A 15452-nucleotide genomic window follows, 5' to 3' on the forward strand; every position below is an offset into this window, starting at 1 on the left:
TGTTCATATACTTCATTGATGGGGAACATCAGCCCTCCAGCTTCTGTCTGACCTTCAGAACTTTTCCCTGGACCGCACCCCTCACCAGCCCTACTTTGCTCCCTCCTTGAGTGTTTTTGCTTGGATGGGATATGTCCTTGAACTCCATTCATGGTTTTACTTGCCTAGATGGAGGATGTCAGAGTGTGTATAGAAACTAGCCTATGGTAAAACTCTAAAATTCACATTTGATGCTCTGCCCACATTTGGCGCTCTGCCCTTAAAAAAACTGAACCGCTTGGAATTCAGCATAGGTAAATTGCTTGAGTGCCTACCATATTGTTTAAATGGGACTTTAGATAACATTCTGAATAGGATTGCATTCTATGTTGGCTTACTAAAGTGAAAAAGAAAATAAATGGAGAGTGTTTAGTTAGTTATATATTACACTAATTTCACCTAGTCTATGACTTACAATGTTCTTGAAGCTACCAGCATGAGTTTGACCAAACTGTGGGAGGCAGTGGAAGACAGGAGTGCCTGGCGTGCTCTGGTCCATGGAGTCACGAAGAGCTGGACATGACTAAACGACCAGACAACAACAACAAATGACTTACAATATTTCCTTTTGTTGTAATATTTCTAAAACTAAAAGGCATACAAAACTATAATCTGAACTTCTGTTAATCTTGTTTTCTGGCTTTAAATAAACGTGAACTCTTTTTTTTCTTTAGCTTAGAGCAGTCACTGTAGATCTGCAAACTGATGCTGCCTTGCAAGTGGATATTTCTGATGCCCTTAGTGAAAGGGACAAAGTGAAGTTTACCGTCCATACAAAGGTAAAATCATCTTGAGGTCTAGGTATTTTACATCTGTTCAATTAATTTTTATTTATAAAACTATCAACAGACAAAATAATCACTTTTCATTCAAGGCCGCAATCACATTTATTAGATATCAGTTCTCTTGGTTTCAGTAGGACTAAATCACATAAAAATATGTAGGATTAGGATGAAAAACACACTTGTTGTCTGTCAAAAATTCTAGCTCTGTATGTGGTGTACTGTGTGTGTATAAAATACACACACATACAATCATGTATGTGAAAATACTTACTTGATTGGTTGTGGGTTTTTTAAATATAGTGATTCAAGTAGTCCAACATGTTGTTAGAAAAGCATGTTTTCTGTTGTCCTTAGTTTCATCTATTGTGTCCGAGGAGCACAATTTAGCAAAAAGGTTTTTAAATATTTGTTTTGGGGCAGACAGTACGTTATTGCTTTTCTGAGTATTGTATGCATTTCATATAATTAAAGATAGTGTTTAATTTTTTGCAGTAAATCTAAGTGATTGAATTTTTAGCTTGCGCCATTTACTTCTTCCTTCCTCATTTTTTGTTGTTGTTTTGCAGAGTTCTTTACCAAATTTTAAACAAAATGAATTTTCAGTTGTCCGACAACATGAAGAGTTTATTTGGCTTCATGATTCCTTTGTGGAGAATGAAGATTATGCAGGCTACATTGTAAGTGCTTATTTTCCAAAGAATTGTAAGTAGAGAAGCACTAGCTTTTAAAGTGAAGGATGAAATTCTTTACAACTTCAAGGAACTTGCATATTCGTGGGAAACTAATGCCCAACAGCAGCAAAATTGATATATTCTGCCATGTAGGGCAGAGCAGGGCACCCTCTAAAACAGCTGTGTTATTCTTTGGAGTAGTAGTTAATTGATGAACCATTGCTCCAGCACCTGGAAGAGCAGGACTGCTCTAGTGGTCCTTATATCTCTTCTTAGGAGGATGTTGGTGCCTTGATCTCTCATTCAAAGCTTCTTGCTTGGAATAGTTTCTTCGCTAGAATAGCTATATAATAACATTGATAGTGGGTGACATCTAAGTGCAGGAGGCCGTATGTGTCAGTGCACTAGGGGCTGGGGGGTCTCCTGGGGCCTAGCATTTGACCTTTGTGCTGCTGCTGCTGCACAGCAAAGCATTCAGCTAATTTTCTTGAGGTTCATATATTGTGTAACTTACGGTCTCATCAATTTTACTTTGTAGAAAAATTGCTGAGGATTATGAATTGTTTATGTATAGATTTGGTATTGTGTTTGAATGTTGTGGTTTGTCGCTGGTAAGTGATTAGGACTTAAAGTGCAGTGACTTTTTAAAAGTTACTTGTCTGTGGTATAGACTTTCCAGTAATCCTGTCTGATTTTTGTTGGAATACTTCTAAATAAATTCAGAACTGCCAAGAAGAATAATTTCTGTTGAAAAGCTCTCTGTACTAAGGTATGTGAACGTGTGATGCCTAGCTGTTCTAAAACTTTATACTGACCGTTTTGGGTTTTAATGCTTTGTTAAACATTAAAAGTGCTTTTGTTAAACATTAAAAGTAATATTAGGAACTAAATCTAACCTTAAGAAGCCCACTAATTAGAATAGGTCAATCAAGCGCAGCAGCTTTAAATATAGTACAAGCAAATAATTACATTTTTAAAACAACACTTCACATCTATATGCACAACTAACTCTATCATGAGGCAACATTTCCCCCCAACAACTTTGGTAGCATGGAGTGTGAAGCAATTAGACTTTACTGTCCAGGACTATTTATATTGTCCTTACTTGAATGGACAATATGTCTATCTCCTTTGATACATACCTGAAAGAGGTTTTTAGGATTCACTCAATTTTTTGATGTTAAATTATAGAATCACAGAATTGTAGAGTTGGAAGGCACTGCGAGGGTAATCTAGTCCAACCTGCTGCAGAGCAGGAACCTTTGCCCAACATGGGACTCAAATCCACAATCTTGAGATCAAGAGTCTCATACTCTACCAACTGAGCTATTGGGCTGACTGTTATGTATTATATGGGGATACATATCATCTTTGCGTGTGGAATATCTTTCTTGTCTGTTCATTGGGGAATTATAAGGTTAACTTGTGAAACCTGGAACTGCCCCTGGGGTTCAATTGGGAAGACGGAATTTCATTACAGAAGAGAAGTTTGGCACAGCTCTTGTCTGAGGGGCTCCATGACTACCTATAGCCTAATGGGAGGGGCCTGTCAAAGGCAAAAGGAGTCTGTATCTGCAGGTAGCCAGTCTGGTGGCATTTTATCTGGTGGCTTTAAAGGGGAAGGGTAGACTGGAGCAGAAGGATATACTCTGTTTTAGCTAGGAACTCCTTCCACTTAAATGGCATGAGACCTAGGAAGGTGGCTGTCACATGGAGAGAAATATTTGTATCCAGGTTCATAAGCAGCTTATTGTATCTTGGTTCAGAAACTTTTTGCTTTGACAAGAATTCAGAAGTACATTCTGATGTACTCATTTGACAGATTCCACCAGCACCACCAAGGCCTGATTTTGATGCCTCAAGAGAGAAATTACAGAAGCTTGGTGAAGGAGAAGGATCGATGACTAAGGAAGAATTCACCAAGATGAAGCAAGAACTAGAAGCGTATGTGTATATTTTAGTACTTCCTGTACTTCCAGCTTTCTAGTACTTTTTAGTCACTTCCACTGTAAGAAGCAGAGTTGAGCAATGACCCCCAAGCAAGTAACTAGTAAATTATCATGATGAAAAGTGTACATGTAATGGCCAAAATGGTGAGAAGCATGGAAGGTTGGGTGGGGAGATACTCAATGCAAGAGAAGCTACATTTCTTTTTTGAAAAAGAATGTAATCACATTTTGAATCCTATACTAGCTTGGATGAATTTGATGCAGTGTTTTAAGCCTTGAAACAATTCTGAGAGGATATATTTATTTATAAGCTTATTTTCAACATTTGCATGGCAAATGTTCACAAGGGCCAAAGGAAGTATATCAAAGCAGGGGAAAGCAGGGACCTCAGCAAATAATAGCTGGTAGAGACACGAAGAAAGGACTGGGTCATAAAATACATTCACAGCACAGAAACACTGTTATATTATTGCCAGAACTGAAATACAGAGGCAAGGGAGGTTTTAGAGGTCTGAGGGATGTGAATTATGGCTATAGAGTTGTGAAGCCTAGAGTGTAGAACTTGAAAGCGCAATTCTACTTCTTTTGTGGCTCCCATTGTAATGGCAACATCGTGATCTAGCAACATGGGCCAAAAAAAATGGGTGGGTACTAAATACAACGTACTGCATTGTGCTTGAAAGTCAACAGTCTGTTGTAAGTTACTGGCTGAAATGTTTTGTACTTAATGTAGAAATTCTACTTCTATAATTGTACCTCTGCTGTTGGTTTGTTTTTAAATATTTAGTGAGTATTTGGCAATCTTCAAGAAGACCGTAGCCATGCATGAAGTCTTCTTGTGTCGTGTAGCAGCTCATCCCATTTTGAGAAAAGACTTAAATTTCCATGTCTTCTTGGAATATAATCAGGATGTGAGTATATTTCATTTGTTGGAGCAATTTACGACAGTTTGTATGTCATAAGATTTATAAATAAGTTTATCTTATTTTGAAATAAGATAAAGAACAAAGGTCCCCTTATTTTCAAATACAATGTCAGAAACTAATGGATAAATTAGCAGGAAGTATTGTTTAAAGAGAGAATTAGGCATGTATATAACAAATCCAGCTGAGGAAACATCAGCATAGTTTCTGTAACAAGTCTTGCCTTTGTAAACCTTTAGAATTTCTGAGTATGCCATCTTGATGAGGTGATCTAACTCGGATTTCCTAAAAAGAATGCTGAAGAAAGGAGGCACAGTAAACAGATGCTGTGTTTTTCTGTATTTCAGTTGAGTGTCCGTGGGAAAAATAAGAAAGAGAAACTTGAAGACTTCTTCAAAAACATGGTTAAGTCTGCAGATGGTGTGATCGTTTCTGGAGTAAAGGTGATTCCTATTTAGCCATTTAATATATCTGTACCTCCGTTGTGAATATTCTACAGATTTGCCAATGGGAATGTGGCAAGATACCAACATAAGAAAAGCCCTGCTGGATCAAGCCAAAGGCCTGTCTAATCCCACATCGTGCTCTCATAGTAGCCAGCCAGATGCAGGACATGAGAGCAGCAGCAGCGTTGTCCCTTTCATGCTCTTCAGTAATAGGTATTCAGAGGCATACCGTCTCAGATACTATGATACGATACAATAGTCAGTCTCCCTTACGGAACAACTAAATTGAAAAAATCTACAGACATTCAAAAACCAACAAGCCTGCTATCCCAGCCTGGTTAGCCCCCTAAAAACTCTGATACCCCATAATTAAATACAATATACTCCCATAGAGACTACCTTATACTGCGTTTAAAACCAAAATCGCATTTGGATAGAAACTGTTTCTCAGGCGGCTAATCCTAATCTTTATAACCCTGTACCTTCTTCCAGAAGGAAGAAGCTAAAAGAGATCATTTCTGGGGTGCGCACTATCTCTGCACTATCTCTGCAGCTTTCTTATGACACCTGGAAGCATAGATTTGATCCAAGGTGGGAAGACTAGTAGTACACAGTCATTGTGACTAGTAGCTAATAAGTGAGCTCAAGAAGTTTCCATAGATTATTTGTATTCCGTGTAACAGTAATATTACAGAACATCTCCATTTTTTTAAAGTGGCAGGTTTTAGTCATATTGTGAGCATGTTGCAAGAAACATTTATGAAGGCTGTTGTGGGAGTTAGATGGGACATTGCTCGGGAGTGGTGTCCTTGGGCAGTGTTGGATCTTTGTAGCTCTCCAGAAGGAATATGCAGTTGCAATTATTTCAGGAGTAGAAATTGCAAGTTGGTTCTTAACTGGTTTTGGCTTCTAGAGAGCTGCTTTCTGCATGCAATCAATCTATCTATCCGTTAAATGCTTGCCAAGGAAATAACCTCAGTTTATAATTTCCTTGTCTTATAACTAAAATAATATACGATTACAAAATTCACACATAATACGGTAGTTACAGCATTGAGTTTCCCATACTGGAATTGAAACTTCAGGGATTTGCATGCCGAAATGTGGTAACCAAATGGCTGTGTTTGGAATGTGGACCCTCACCTTCTGAAAAGTTCATGGACTATCATAGTCCCAGTGATTAAAAATATTCCCTTTAGGAGTTTCTATCCCTCAACGTTTCAGTATTGATGAGTTCTGCAAAAAATTGCTTCTCTGCTATGTTGATATTGATCAAGTGCCAAGTATTCATGTGAAGGCATTTCTTACACTCTCTGCATATCTCCTAGCTTCCAGGAAGTACATGGAGAATTTTACTGATGCATTTTAACCTTATACCATTCCCATGGTAACCCATCAGACATGAAGAGACAACTGAATAACATTTTTAGTGCGTAGATACTTTTGATACTGAGCCTGGCAAGTTTTAAAAACTATTGTTGGCCACTGGTTCCACATGCCTGGTAAAGTAACTTTTAGAGTTCCCTCCAAGCTCTACTTCCCCAGGCCTTCTGCAAAATCCCCTTCCCAGGGAGAGTTGCCTAGTGCTAAATCTGATGCCTCTTTTGCCAAGAGAATATTTTTTCTTCCCCTTTTCCCAAGCTTTCCAGTATGTAAACTAATTTCAGACAGATTATTTTTTTTGGTCTTGTCTCATAGCTACCACGATGGAATGTCTTGCTTCCTTTTGCCCTTTTAAGTCCTGCAGTGAACTACGGCCACCTTGTTGCTCTTTTTGTCCTGGGGCTTCCTCATTTGTTTGTTGAAGACAGCTCTATTTTGCTGTAGGCAAGGATGCCAATGGCTAATTGCATCCTTGAAAAATGATTCTGTATTGCTACGCAGGATGTAGATGACTTCTTTGAACACGAAAGAACATTCCTTGTAGAGTACCACAACCGTGTCAAGGATTCCTCTATGAAGTCTGATAAAATGACAAGATCCCACAAAAGTAAGTATGGTTTTCTTGGAACAGACACACGGATGACACATTTCAAAGAAACCTGGTTTTGGACCTTGGTATAAATGATGCAAAATTGCATAAATCTGTTTATAGGTTGCATATTAATACAGTGGTGCCCCGCAAGACGAACGCCTCGCCTCGCAAGACGGAAAACCCGCTAGACGAAAGAGTTTTCCGTTTTGGAGGCGCTTCGCAAAACGAATTTCCCTATGGGCTTGCTTCGCAAGACGAAAATGTCTTGCGAGTTCCTGTGGGGTTTTTTTCCCTTTCCCCCCCTTTTCCTAAGCCCTAAGCCGCTTATCAGCTGATCCGCTGATACACCGCTTATCAGCTGATCCGCTAAAAGCCGCTAAACCGCTAATAGCGCTAATCCGCTAAGCTGTCAATGGGCTTGCTTCGCAAGACGAAAAAACCGCTATACGAAGAGCCTCACGGAACGGATTAATTTCGTCTTGCGAGGCACCACTGTAGAAGTGTTCTAGCGTTCTATAATATTTGTGCAAGCAAAAGAATATTTGGGATAACAGAGAAATATTAATGACTTAGTGATGAGAGAAATAGATAGGAAGTAAGACCAGATGTTGAAGGATATGGACAGAAGTCTGTTCCCTCTTATCTTTTTGGTACTTCGCCCACCCCTGCACTGCAGAGTTTCCACAGGCACATTCCTAAGCCATAGTTTGTTTAGCTTAACTGCGGTTTGTTTGAATTTCCAAATGCACCCAAACCATGATTTGAAGCAGGCTGATGACACTTGGCTTGTGCTAATCATGGTTTATTATGCGTCATGAGCCAACATTAGGCAAAACAAGCCACGGTTACTTTTCACATCTGCAAGACTGATTCTTGTTTGTTCAACCAAACCCATAGTTAAAACAAATCATGACTTGTTGCATGTGAATGAGGCCAGGCTGCAGTTTCCCTCAAATCCACACATTTGGGAGTTCCAGAAACTCTTGGGCTTTAAAATGGATCACTCCTGTTTATTGGGTAACTTTTAAACAGCATTATTAAATTAATTAAGGTAGGATTCCCAGGATTCCAAATGGTATGCTTAACTCCTACAATCAAATTTCATTCCAGCAGGGGTTTGCAAATGTATGATTTGCAAATATGGCAAAGCTTAAGCAATATGACATTTATTTAGTTCCACGTCTACTACTGTATACAGTATTGATTTGCAGACTTGGGTCCTGCAAATACTGGAAAGTAAGCTGAAGTATAGTACATTGTCTGATATTAATGTGTTCTGGAATCCTTTTGTGGCATAATGAAACAATTGGAGTGCTTTTTCTTTTCCAGATGTTGCAGATGACTGCAATAGAATTGGCTCTTCATTGTATACATTGGGAACACAAGATTCCACAGATATATGCAAGTAAGTATTTTTTAAATATGATGAAACGTGGACTCTGAACAGGATTTTGTAAAGTTGTGTCTACCTAATATTAGTGGTACTTAATTCTTGTTTTTCAAAGATGGCATCTGGTTGGTTTGTTTTCTGCACACATGGTGTTTTACCCCCTTAATGTGGTGACTGTTGGGAATAGAAATAACTTTTTAATGTAGCAGGGAATTGTGGCAGGATGTTACTGCGTTTGCTTTCCTCAGAATAACAACTTAAAAGAATCATCTCAATAGTGCAGCTGCTTAACTGAGGTCCGTGGCATTTGAGAGAAATGAAGGTAGTGATGTTAAATTCTCAAGAATAATCTTTTGGAGAATATTATTGAGAATATTCTCGATTAATGAGAATATTAGAGAATTTTCATTTAAAATAGCAGAATATTCATTTTAATGCATTGAGAATGATATAATTAGTTAATATACATGTTTATTCATGGGTAAATTTGTTCAGATGGCAACCAAAAACTGTACTGAAACTTTTATTCAATGGGGGCAGTGCAGTGAATTCACATTCTTTGATTTTTTGCACCAAACCTGAAATTGAAAATTTAAATCAAATTTAAATCAAGGACACCTCACCTCCTCTTACACATAATTGTACAGGCCTAGGTACTTTAAGTGTATAAAGCATTAAAGCTACTTTCTGTAAAAAAAATAAAAATCACACTGTATGGCCAAAAATGTTTTCTTAATTGAATAAAAGTTCACTAGTAAATTACTCTTCCTTCATTTCATAATTCTGGTGCTTTTCTGGGCTTCTTCAGATTGTTGAGACAGGTATCTTGAGCTCCTACAGTGGTTTGTAGTTTTATCAAAGTGGTATCTCTAAGATTTCAATCTGTTTGTGCATTTGTGTGTAGCTGCTCCTGCTCCTTGTCATAAAACTGTAGTGTAACTTGGTCCTCAACCTGAGAGCCACATTTTCTTGGTATGTCAAGAGATCTTTGTCTAATTCTGTACTTTCATTCTGGCCTGAATAAGTGGTTAGATATGCTTCCCAAAGGCAGGTAGTAGGCATAATAACCCTGGCTGTTTTAAGCCAAAATGCAACTCCTTTCCCCCTGCCAAAACAGAATTAGGCTAATAACCAGGTAATTCACTATGAATTTGGTGGCTAGCAACATAGATGAGTCCATCGTCATCCCCACCCTTTTCCAGAACATAGAATGCACACATATATTTAGAAGAGTGCAAAAAACCCTTTGCCTCCAATTCTCTAGGGCCTACATGCTCCAAGTGAGATAGCTGAGCTATGTGACTTTCCCCCCATGGTTTTGATTCTAAAGAGGACTTGTTACTTTGTTTGACCTCAAATTCCAGGAATGCTAAGCCTGCAAATTCTGTTTAATTTTCCAAGTGCAGTAAATGACAGCAGAAAAAATTTTATCGGTGTAAAAACTGCTGAGATACAAAGACCTAAAAAATGCAAGTCTAACAAATATTTGCAAGCTGCAGAAGCCTTGTAACATTGCTACCATAAGTTGTCTTAGTTTTCTGACTTTTGACCCTGACTTGTTTTAAGTCTGTCTAGTAATCATGAAAAAGGCTGTTGTCCCCTGTCCTATCTTGTTTATACTAGTGTTTATTTATAAAGCTGAAAGGAGCTAACCACTTAATTAAAAAACCAGTAATATTTTCCTAGTATTGCCTTGGCCTGCTTAGCTTATGTGGAGCTTGAAATTTATTAACTTTACAGTGCTTGGGACTAAGAAGATTATATGCCCTGCATGCAAAGTGCTCTGATGTTTGGGTGGCATTTTGGGATATGCCTAAATATTTGACTCTTTACTTGAGCCTTTTATCTGGTCACACAAATGGAGGAATGGAGAGGCAGAAGCTGAGACAGCCTCTTGTTCCATTCGCCTAGCCCTTTGGACCACACTGCCCTTGCCTAATACCTTTCTGACTATAGAGAGGGAGTTGTGGGCAGGACTTGACTGCAAGATCAAGAACTGTGCTGGTAATGTTGTAATTATTATCACTATCTTACTGTGATACCATTAGAAACTTTAATAAAAAGCAATACTTCTGCAAGTGTAGGACTTGAAATTATATTTACTTTTATTTAGCTTTTTCTGACAGAAATCCATTCAAAGCAGCTTACAGGAGAAATAAAAGGAAAAATCAGAATGAATATATACAACAGTAAACACTAACTGCCACATTGGCCTAAATTAGTGTTTTAAGTGACCACTCAATAACTGGTCTGTGTTGTCAATGACTTCAAATTTCTTACCCAGTAATATTTAGAAAAGAGCAATGTACAGGATTTAAAAATTGAACCCAAACTGCAAATATGTTGGCTTGAAAATAAACAGCTGTTTGCTGTATTTTCCATATTAGGAAGGTACTTTTGAGAGACACATTCATTCACTTAGTAATTTTTTGGATGCAGTTTTAGCTCAGTAACATTATAATGGCCTGTTTCCCTGTTCTGAGAGTGACTGTTAGCAATAATGAGTAGGATATGCTTTCTGAGTGGGAACCATGATTTGGGTATACAGTACTATACAGGGGGGAACAGAACCACTGGAAAACCTGTAGCTGCAACCTCTTCTCCTAGCTATCACATATACAGTCTATTAGGTCTATAAGTCTTGCTGCTGAATGTTATGTCAGCACTGACATATTTGCTATCCAGGATTTGATTCTGAATGGTGGTGAAGTTAGTATTTTCCAGTTGTGTCTGTTTGCATTTTGAGTGTAGCAGACTTGATGGGTGAGCGGGCACAGAGTTTCTATGGTATCCTATCCAGCAGTCTTCCAGCTTGATGTACCTAGTGCAGTTTTTTTTGAGATGTGATAAAGACCTCTATGTGAAGTCTTGAAAGTGGTGCTGAAAACCCCAGGCTTCAATATATATGCTAGGCCCACCTTCTCTGGTACAGCTTTGAAGGCCAGTGTCTCCAGCAAGCATGACCTTGTCTTGGATAGAATCTGGATTTGCACGTTTGTTGGGTCATACCCTTGCTCTCTTGTCTAGTATTAGGCCGGAAGGTGATCTGTAGATATCATATTGCAGCTATGATTCGTTTTTCAGTTGAGCTTTAAATATTTTATATTGATTTTTTAAGTAACTGTGCCCATTGGTCTACTTGGAAAGGCAGTGGGGCGGGGAAATTACTATCTGCATCTAACCTGTACTATCATGATTATAACTGTAATGAGTAGCAATAAAAACATGTGCAAAATAACTTTTACAACTGCCTGCAAACAAAGGAGATGAGCTCTGTTTTTCTGCTTGAGGTTGATCCCCCCCCCCCACTATGATTATAATTCATTGAAAATGTTACTGAAATAAGCTTAGCAGGAGTCTACGTTTTTTAAAAGAAAGTATGGATTATCTTCAACTAAGTACTACACAGAGTAGACCCATTGAAATTAATTAACCTAGATTAGCCATGTTCCTTAACTTAAGAGGGTCTTCCCTAAGTAGGACTAGCACTGAATACCACTGTATATAGCTAACAATTTCCCTTTCACTTTTCGATCTCCTTCAACTTACCTGGGTTATACCTCTTGCAAGATTACAGCTCTCTTGTACATTTTAGTCTAGTCTGCCATTTATTAACTGCACATTCAGTAAGAAAGAAATACAGTGGTACCTCAAGTTACAAACACTTTAGGTTACAAACTCCACTAACCTGGAAGGGTTACCTTGAGTTGAGAACTTTGTCCCAGGATGAGAAGGAAATCGTGTGCCAGTGGCGCAGTGGCAGCAAGAGGCCCCATTAGTGAAAGCACGCCTCTAGTTAAGAACAGTTTCAGGTTAAGAACGGACCTCCGGAACAAATTAAGTTTGTAACTAGAGGTTACAAACCTCTAGTTTAGTACCATTGAAAAAGTCTGAGCATCTTGTTGGTTACAAAGAGAATATGGGTAAAAATACATTCCTTTTAAACTGTTCAACCTTGTCCAAAATAGCCACCATTCTAAGTAAAAATATTCATTTATAGGTATCTGTTTTTGACACTTTAATAAGAAGTATTTAATGGAATTCATAGTTCCAAGGCTATGCAAGGAGATATGCCCCGAAGAAGCTGGTAAACTGGAAGAGTCACAAGCATGTGGTGCCTCTGCCATGAGAAAGTGATGCCTCCTATCTCTGTAGTGCAGGGGTGAGGAACCTTTCTGGCAAGCAGTTCTTTCTCCCCTCCCCTTTATTCGAGGTACCAAGACTGTTTTTGTGTGTGATTGGTTTTGCTGCTCATCAGGCAAAATCCCACCTGCATGGAACAAATAGTCAAGCTAGAAATAATATTTTTAGTGCACAGATATGGACTATACCCATTCACAATTCACTTTCCATTCACAGATTTTTCCTGAAAGTATCAGAGTTGTTTGACAAAACAAGGGTATGTATTATGAAGGATTGTAATATTTCAACTGGATTGGTTTTCTGTTCCTCTGTTTTCCATACTGTCTGCCTTTGTTGTATTGTGTCCATAGCTGTGGTGCATTCTAAAATATAATCTTCTGATTATTATTTACATAAAGTATTGCTTCTGAAATATTTTTTTCTGGTGTAGAAAATAGAGGCACGAGTGTCTGCTGATGAAGACCTTAAACTTTCAGACCTTCTGAAATATTATCTGAGAGAATCACAAGCTGCAAAGGTGAATCTATATTTTTGCTGTTAGAAGTATGCTTTATTAAAAGGGCACCTTGGAGCACATCTAAAGAAAATGATCTAACTGGATGAGTGAACATTTTAAAGGATTTATATTGGATTTTTATCAGTCAGTAGCACAAGGTCGTAAAGTATTACTTGATACAGTAACAGATGAATGGCCTAGCTGAAGGTAAGCAGGTCTGGGTCTGGTCAGTGCTTTGATGGGTAATTGCCTGTTGATCATCACATGTATGCTGCCTTGGAATGATATACAGTCAAACCTCGGATCCCAAGCACCTGTTTCGGAACGTTTCGGCTCCTGAATGCCGAAAACCCGGAAGTAAATGTTCCGATTTTCGAAACTTTTTTGGAAGCCAAGCATCCCTTCTGCTGAGTGCAGGAAACTCCTGAAACCAACCAGAAGCTGCAATTCAATTGTCAAACGTTTCAGAAGCCGAATGGGCTTCCAGAATGGATTACATTCGAGGGTCGGGGTTTGACTGTAAATATAAGAAAGCAAATAAATAAAAATATTGCTAAAATTGGAATATGGGGTATGAATATCCTAAATTAATAACAGAGTAACTCAGTGAAAAATGAGAACGTTCACATGCTTTAACTAATGATTTAAAAAGAATATGTGCAATCCTGAATAGATTTTTACTGTAGCAATAATATATTTGGTACAAGGAGGTAGAACCACCAAAGCATTATTCCATTTTTTCTATATATGTTTGGCTCCTCATACCTCCATGTGCACACACATGGGGTAATTAGTGTCCCTCATTCTTGCTGAAAAGCTAATCCAGAGGATTGTTGCCAGGAGGACAGGGAAGTGAAAATCTGTAGATTTTATTACTTATTTTATTCGTTGCAGGACCTTCTGTATAGAAGATCGAGGTCATTAGTGGATTATGAAAATGCTAACAAGGCTCTGGACAAAGCAAGAGCGAAGAACAAAGATGTGCTACAAGCTGAAACTACTCAGCAAATTTGCTGTCAGAAATTTGAAAAAATATCTGAATCAGCAAAACAAGGTATTTGAACATTCTTGGAATGTGGTAGTTTTTAAATTTATATATACTTAAAATAGCTTAGTTTATCGTTTCAGATATAAATGAATTAGAACTCATTTTGATTTTATTAAAAATCCCTTTGTAAAGCTACACCAACAAACAGAAAAACTGCTGTATTTTGAAAGTTAGCTTTGTGCTATTTCCTATATCAAAATGCAAAGGCTGGTTGCATAGAATTGGGTAAATATTTGAAGGTTTCTGAATCTGATGAAGACTGCTCATATATGAGCAGTATGATCGACTAGCTATGCCAGTTCACATGACTTGGATATTTAATACTGTTGGACTGACATCTCTGCCCATAGATACACAGCATTTAATGGATTGAATCCTTAAATCCAACAGCAGCTCTGAATTTAAAACCAAGTGAGACTCCAATGAATTACATGTGCTTAGGTCTAGGTAGGATTGTCTTATCCACTTCTATATTGTATTAATAGAATACCAAACTTTTATTCCCTGCAGAACTTATAGACTTTAAAACTAGAAGAGTTGCTGCATTCCGGAAGAATCTAGTAGAACTGGCAGAATTGGAACTAAAGCATGCTAAGGTGGTAATATTTTTCCTTCTAGCTTAATTACTTACACTTAATGGCAGAATTTAACAGAATAGATACTCCACCAAAAAGATAAAAGTGGGAAAATAACATGGTTGCTTTGAAACATTTAGGACTGCACCCTGAGTTAGAAAGGCAGTTATTCTGATGGGCCTTAAGAGGCAGCAAGTTAAACTGAAATTAATGGAGGTATTGGAGCACTAGTTCCACTTTGCATTTGTATCCACAGTTTTTTCTGATGGGGAAAACCTGAGTACTGTGTTCTCTTTTAGAAGTCTTTTCTACTTGGCCTTTCTGCCCCCACCATTTAAAAATAAAAAGAAGGAAGCTGAAATTTTGGGAGTGCTGCTTTCTGCCCTCATACAAAAGTTGTGAGCCATCTCAGAGATTCTGGCCAAAAAGTGAGAGATGCCTCTAATTTAGAAAATCAACAACCCACTTCTGCAACTTCTGCATAATAATGTAATAGCAAGAGAGAGTTCACCTACGTTTATGAATCATGTTACTTAAGTTGAGTTACTGGTTGGTGTTACTTGATTCTGATATGCTAGTGAGGGGGCATCATCACCCCAAAAAGGGAGAGGCCCCAAGATTACGTTTGACAGTAGCAACTTGTTTCAAGATTGCTCACACATTTTGAACAGTGACCTTTCTCATGGGCAAAGGCTAATAGTTATTAGGCAAATTATGCTTGCATACTTGACATTCTTTGAATCAGTTGTAACTGTAGGGGAAGATTCTGTCTTCCTGTTAATAAGGTTTTTGTGTTCATGATTTATAATTGATCTTAACATGGTGCAGCATAAAGAATTGCACTTGGAATGGGAAATCCAGACATCTCAGTAATGTGGAGAAATGTCTGGGGTGTTCTGAGACCGGGTTCCAGCCAGGGTAGTGACAATGTAACTCTGGTGTGATCTACTAATGAAGATACAGAATGAAAGGAGTGATTACAAGCTGCTTCCCTGAGGAAAAATTGCCTTTG

At 38.1% G+C, this 15452-nt stretch overlaps 1 protein-coding gene across 1 annotated transcript in view; it reads left to right on the plus strand.

Annotated features, from left to right (window-relative positions):
* The window catches only part of SNX6 (sorting nexin 6), a 28034-nt gene that overhangs the window by 11534 nt on the left and 1048 nt on the right, over nt 1-15452 (plus strand). Inside the window, exons 3-13 of the mRNA XM_081864228.1 lie at nt 714-818; nt 1391-1501; nt 3318-3439; nt 4232-4355; nt 4715-4810; nt 6698-6803; nt 8118-8193; nt 12538-12577; nt 12752-12838; nt 13712-13871; nt 14376-14461. Of these exons, the coding sequence (XP_081720354.1) occupies nt 714-818; nt 1391-1501; nt 3318-3439; nt 4232-4355; nt 4715-4810; nt 6698-6803; nt 8118-8193; nt 12538-12577; nt 12752-12838; nt 13712-13871; nt 14376-14461 (1113 nt within the window). The remainder of the gene's footprint in view (nt 1-713; nt 819-1390; nt 1502-3317; nt 3440-4231; nt 4356-4714; nt 4811-6697; nt 6804-8117; nt 8194-12537; nt 12578-12751; nt 12839-13711; nt 13872-14375; nt 14462-15452) is intronic.

This window comes from Podarcis erhardii (assembly GCF_964252035.2).
Source record: "Podarcis erhardii genome assembly, chromosome: 1".
Taxonomy (NCBI): Eukaryota; Metazoa; Chordata; class Lepidosauria; order Squamata; family Lacertidae; genus Podarcis; species Podarcis erhardii.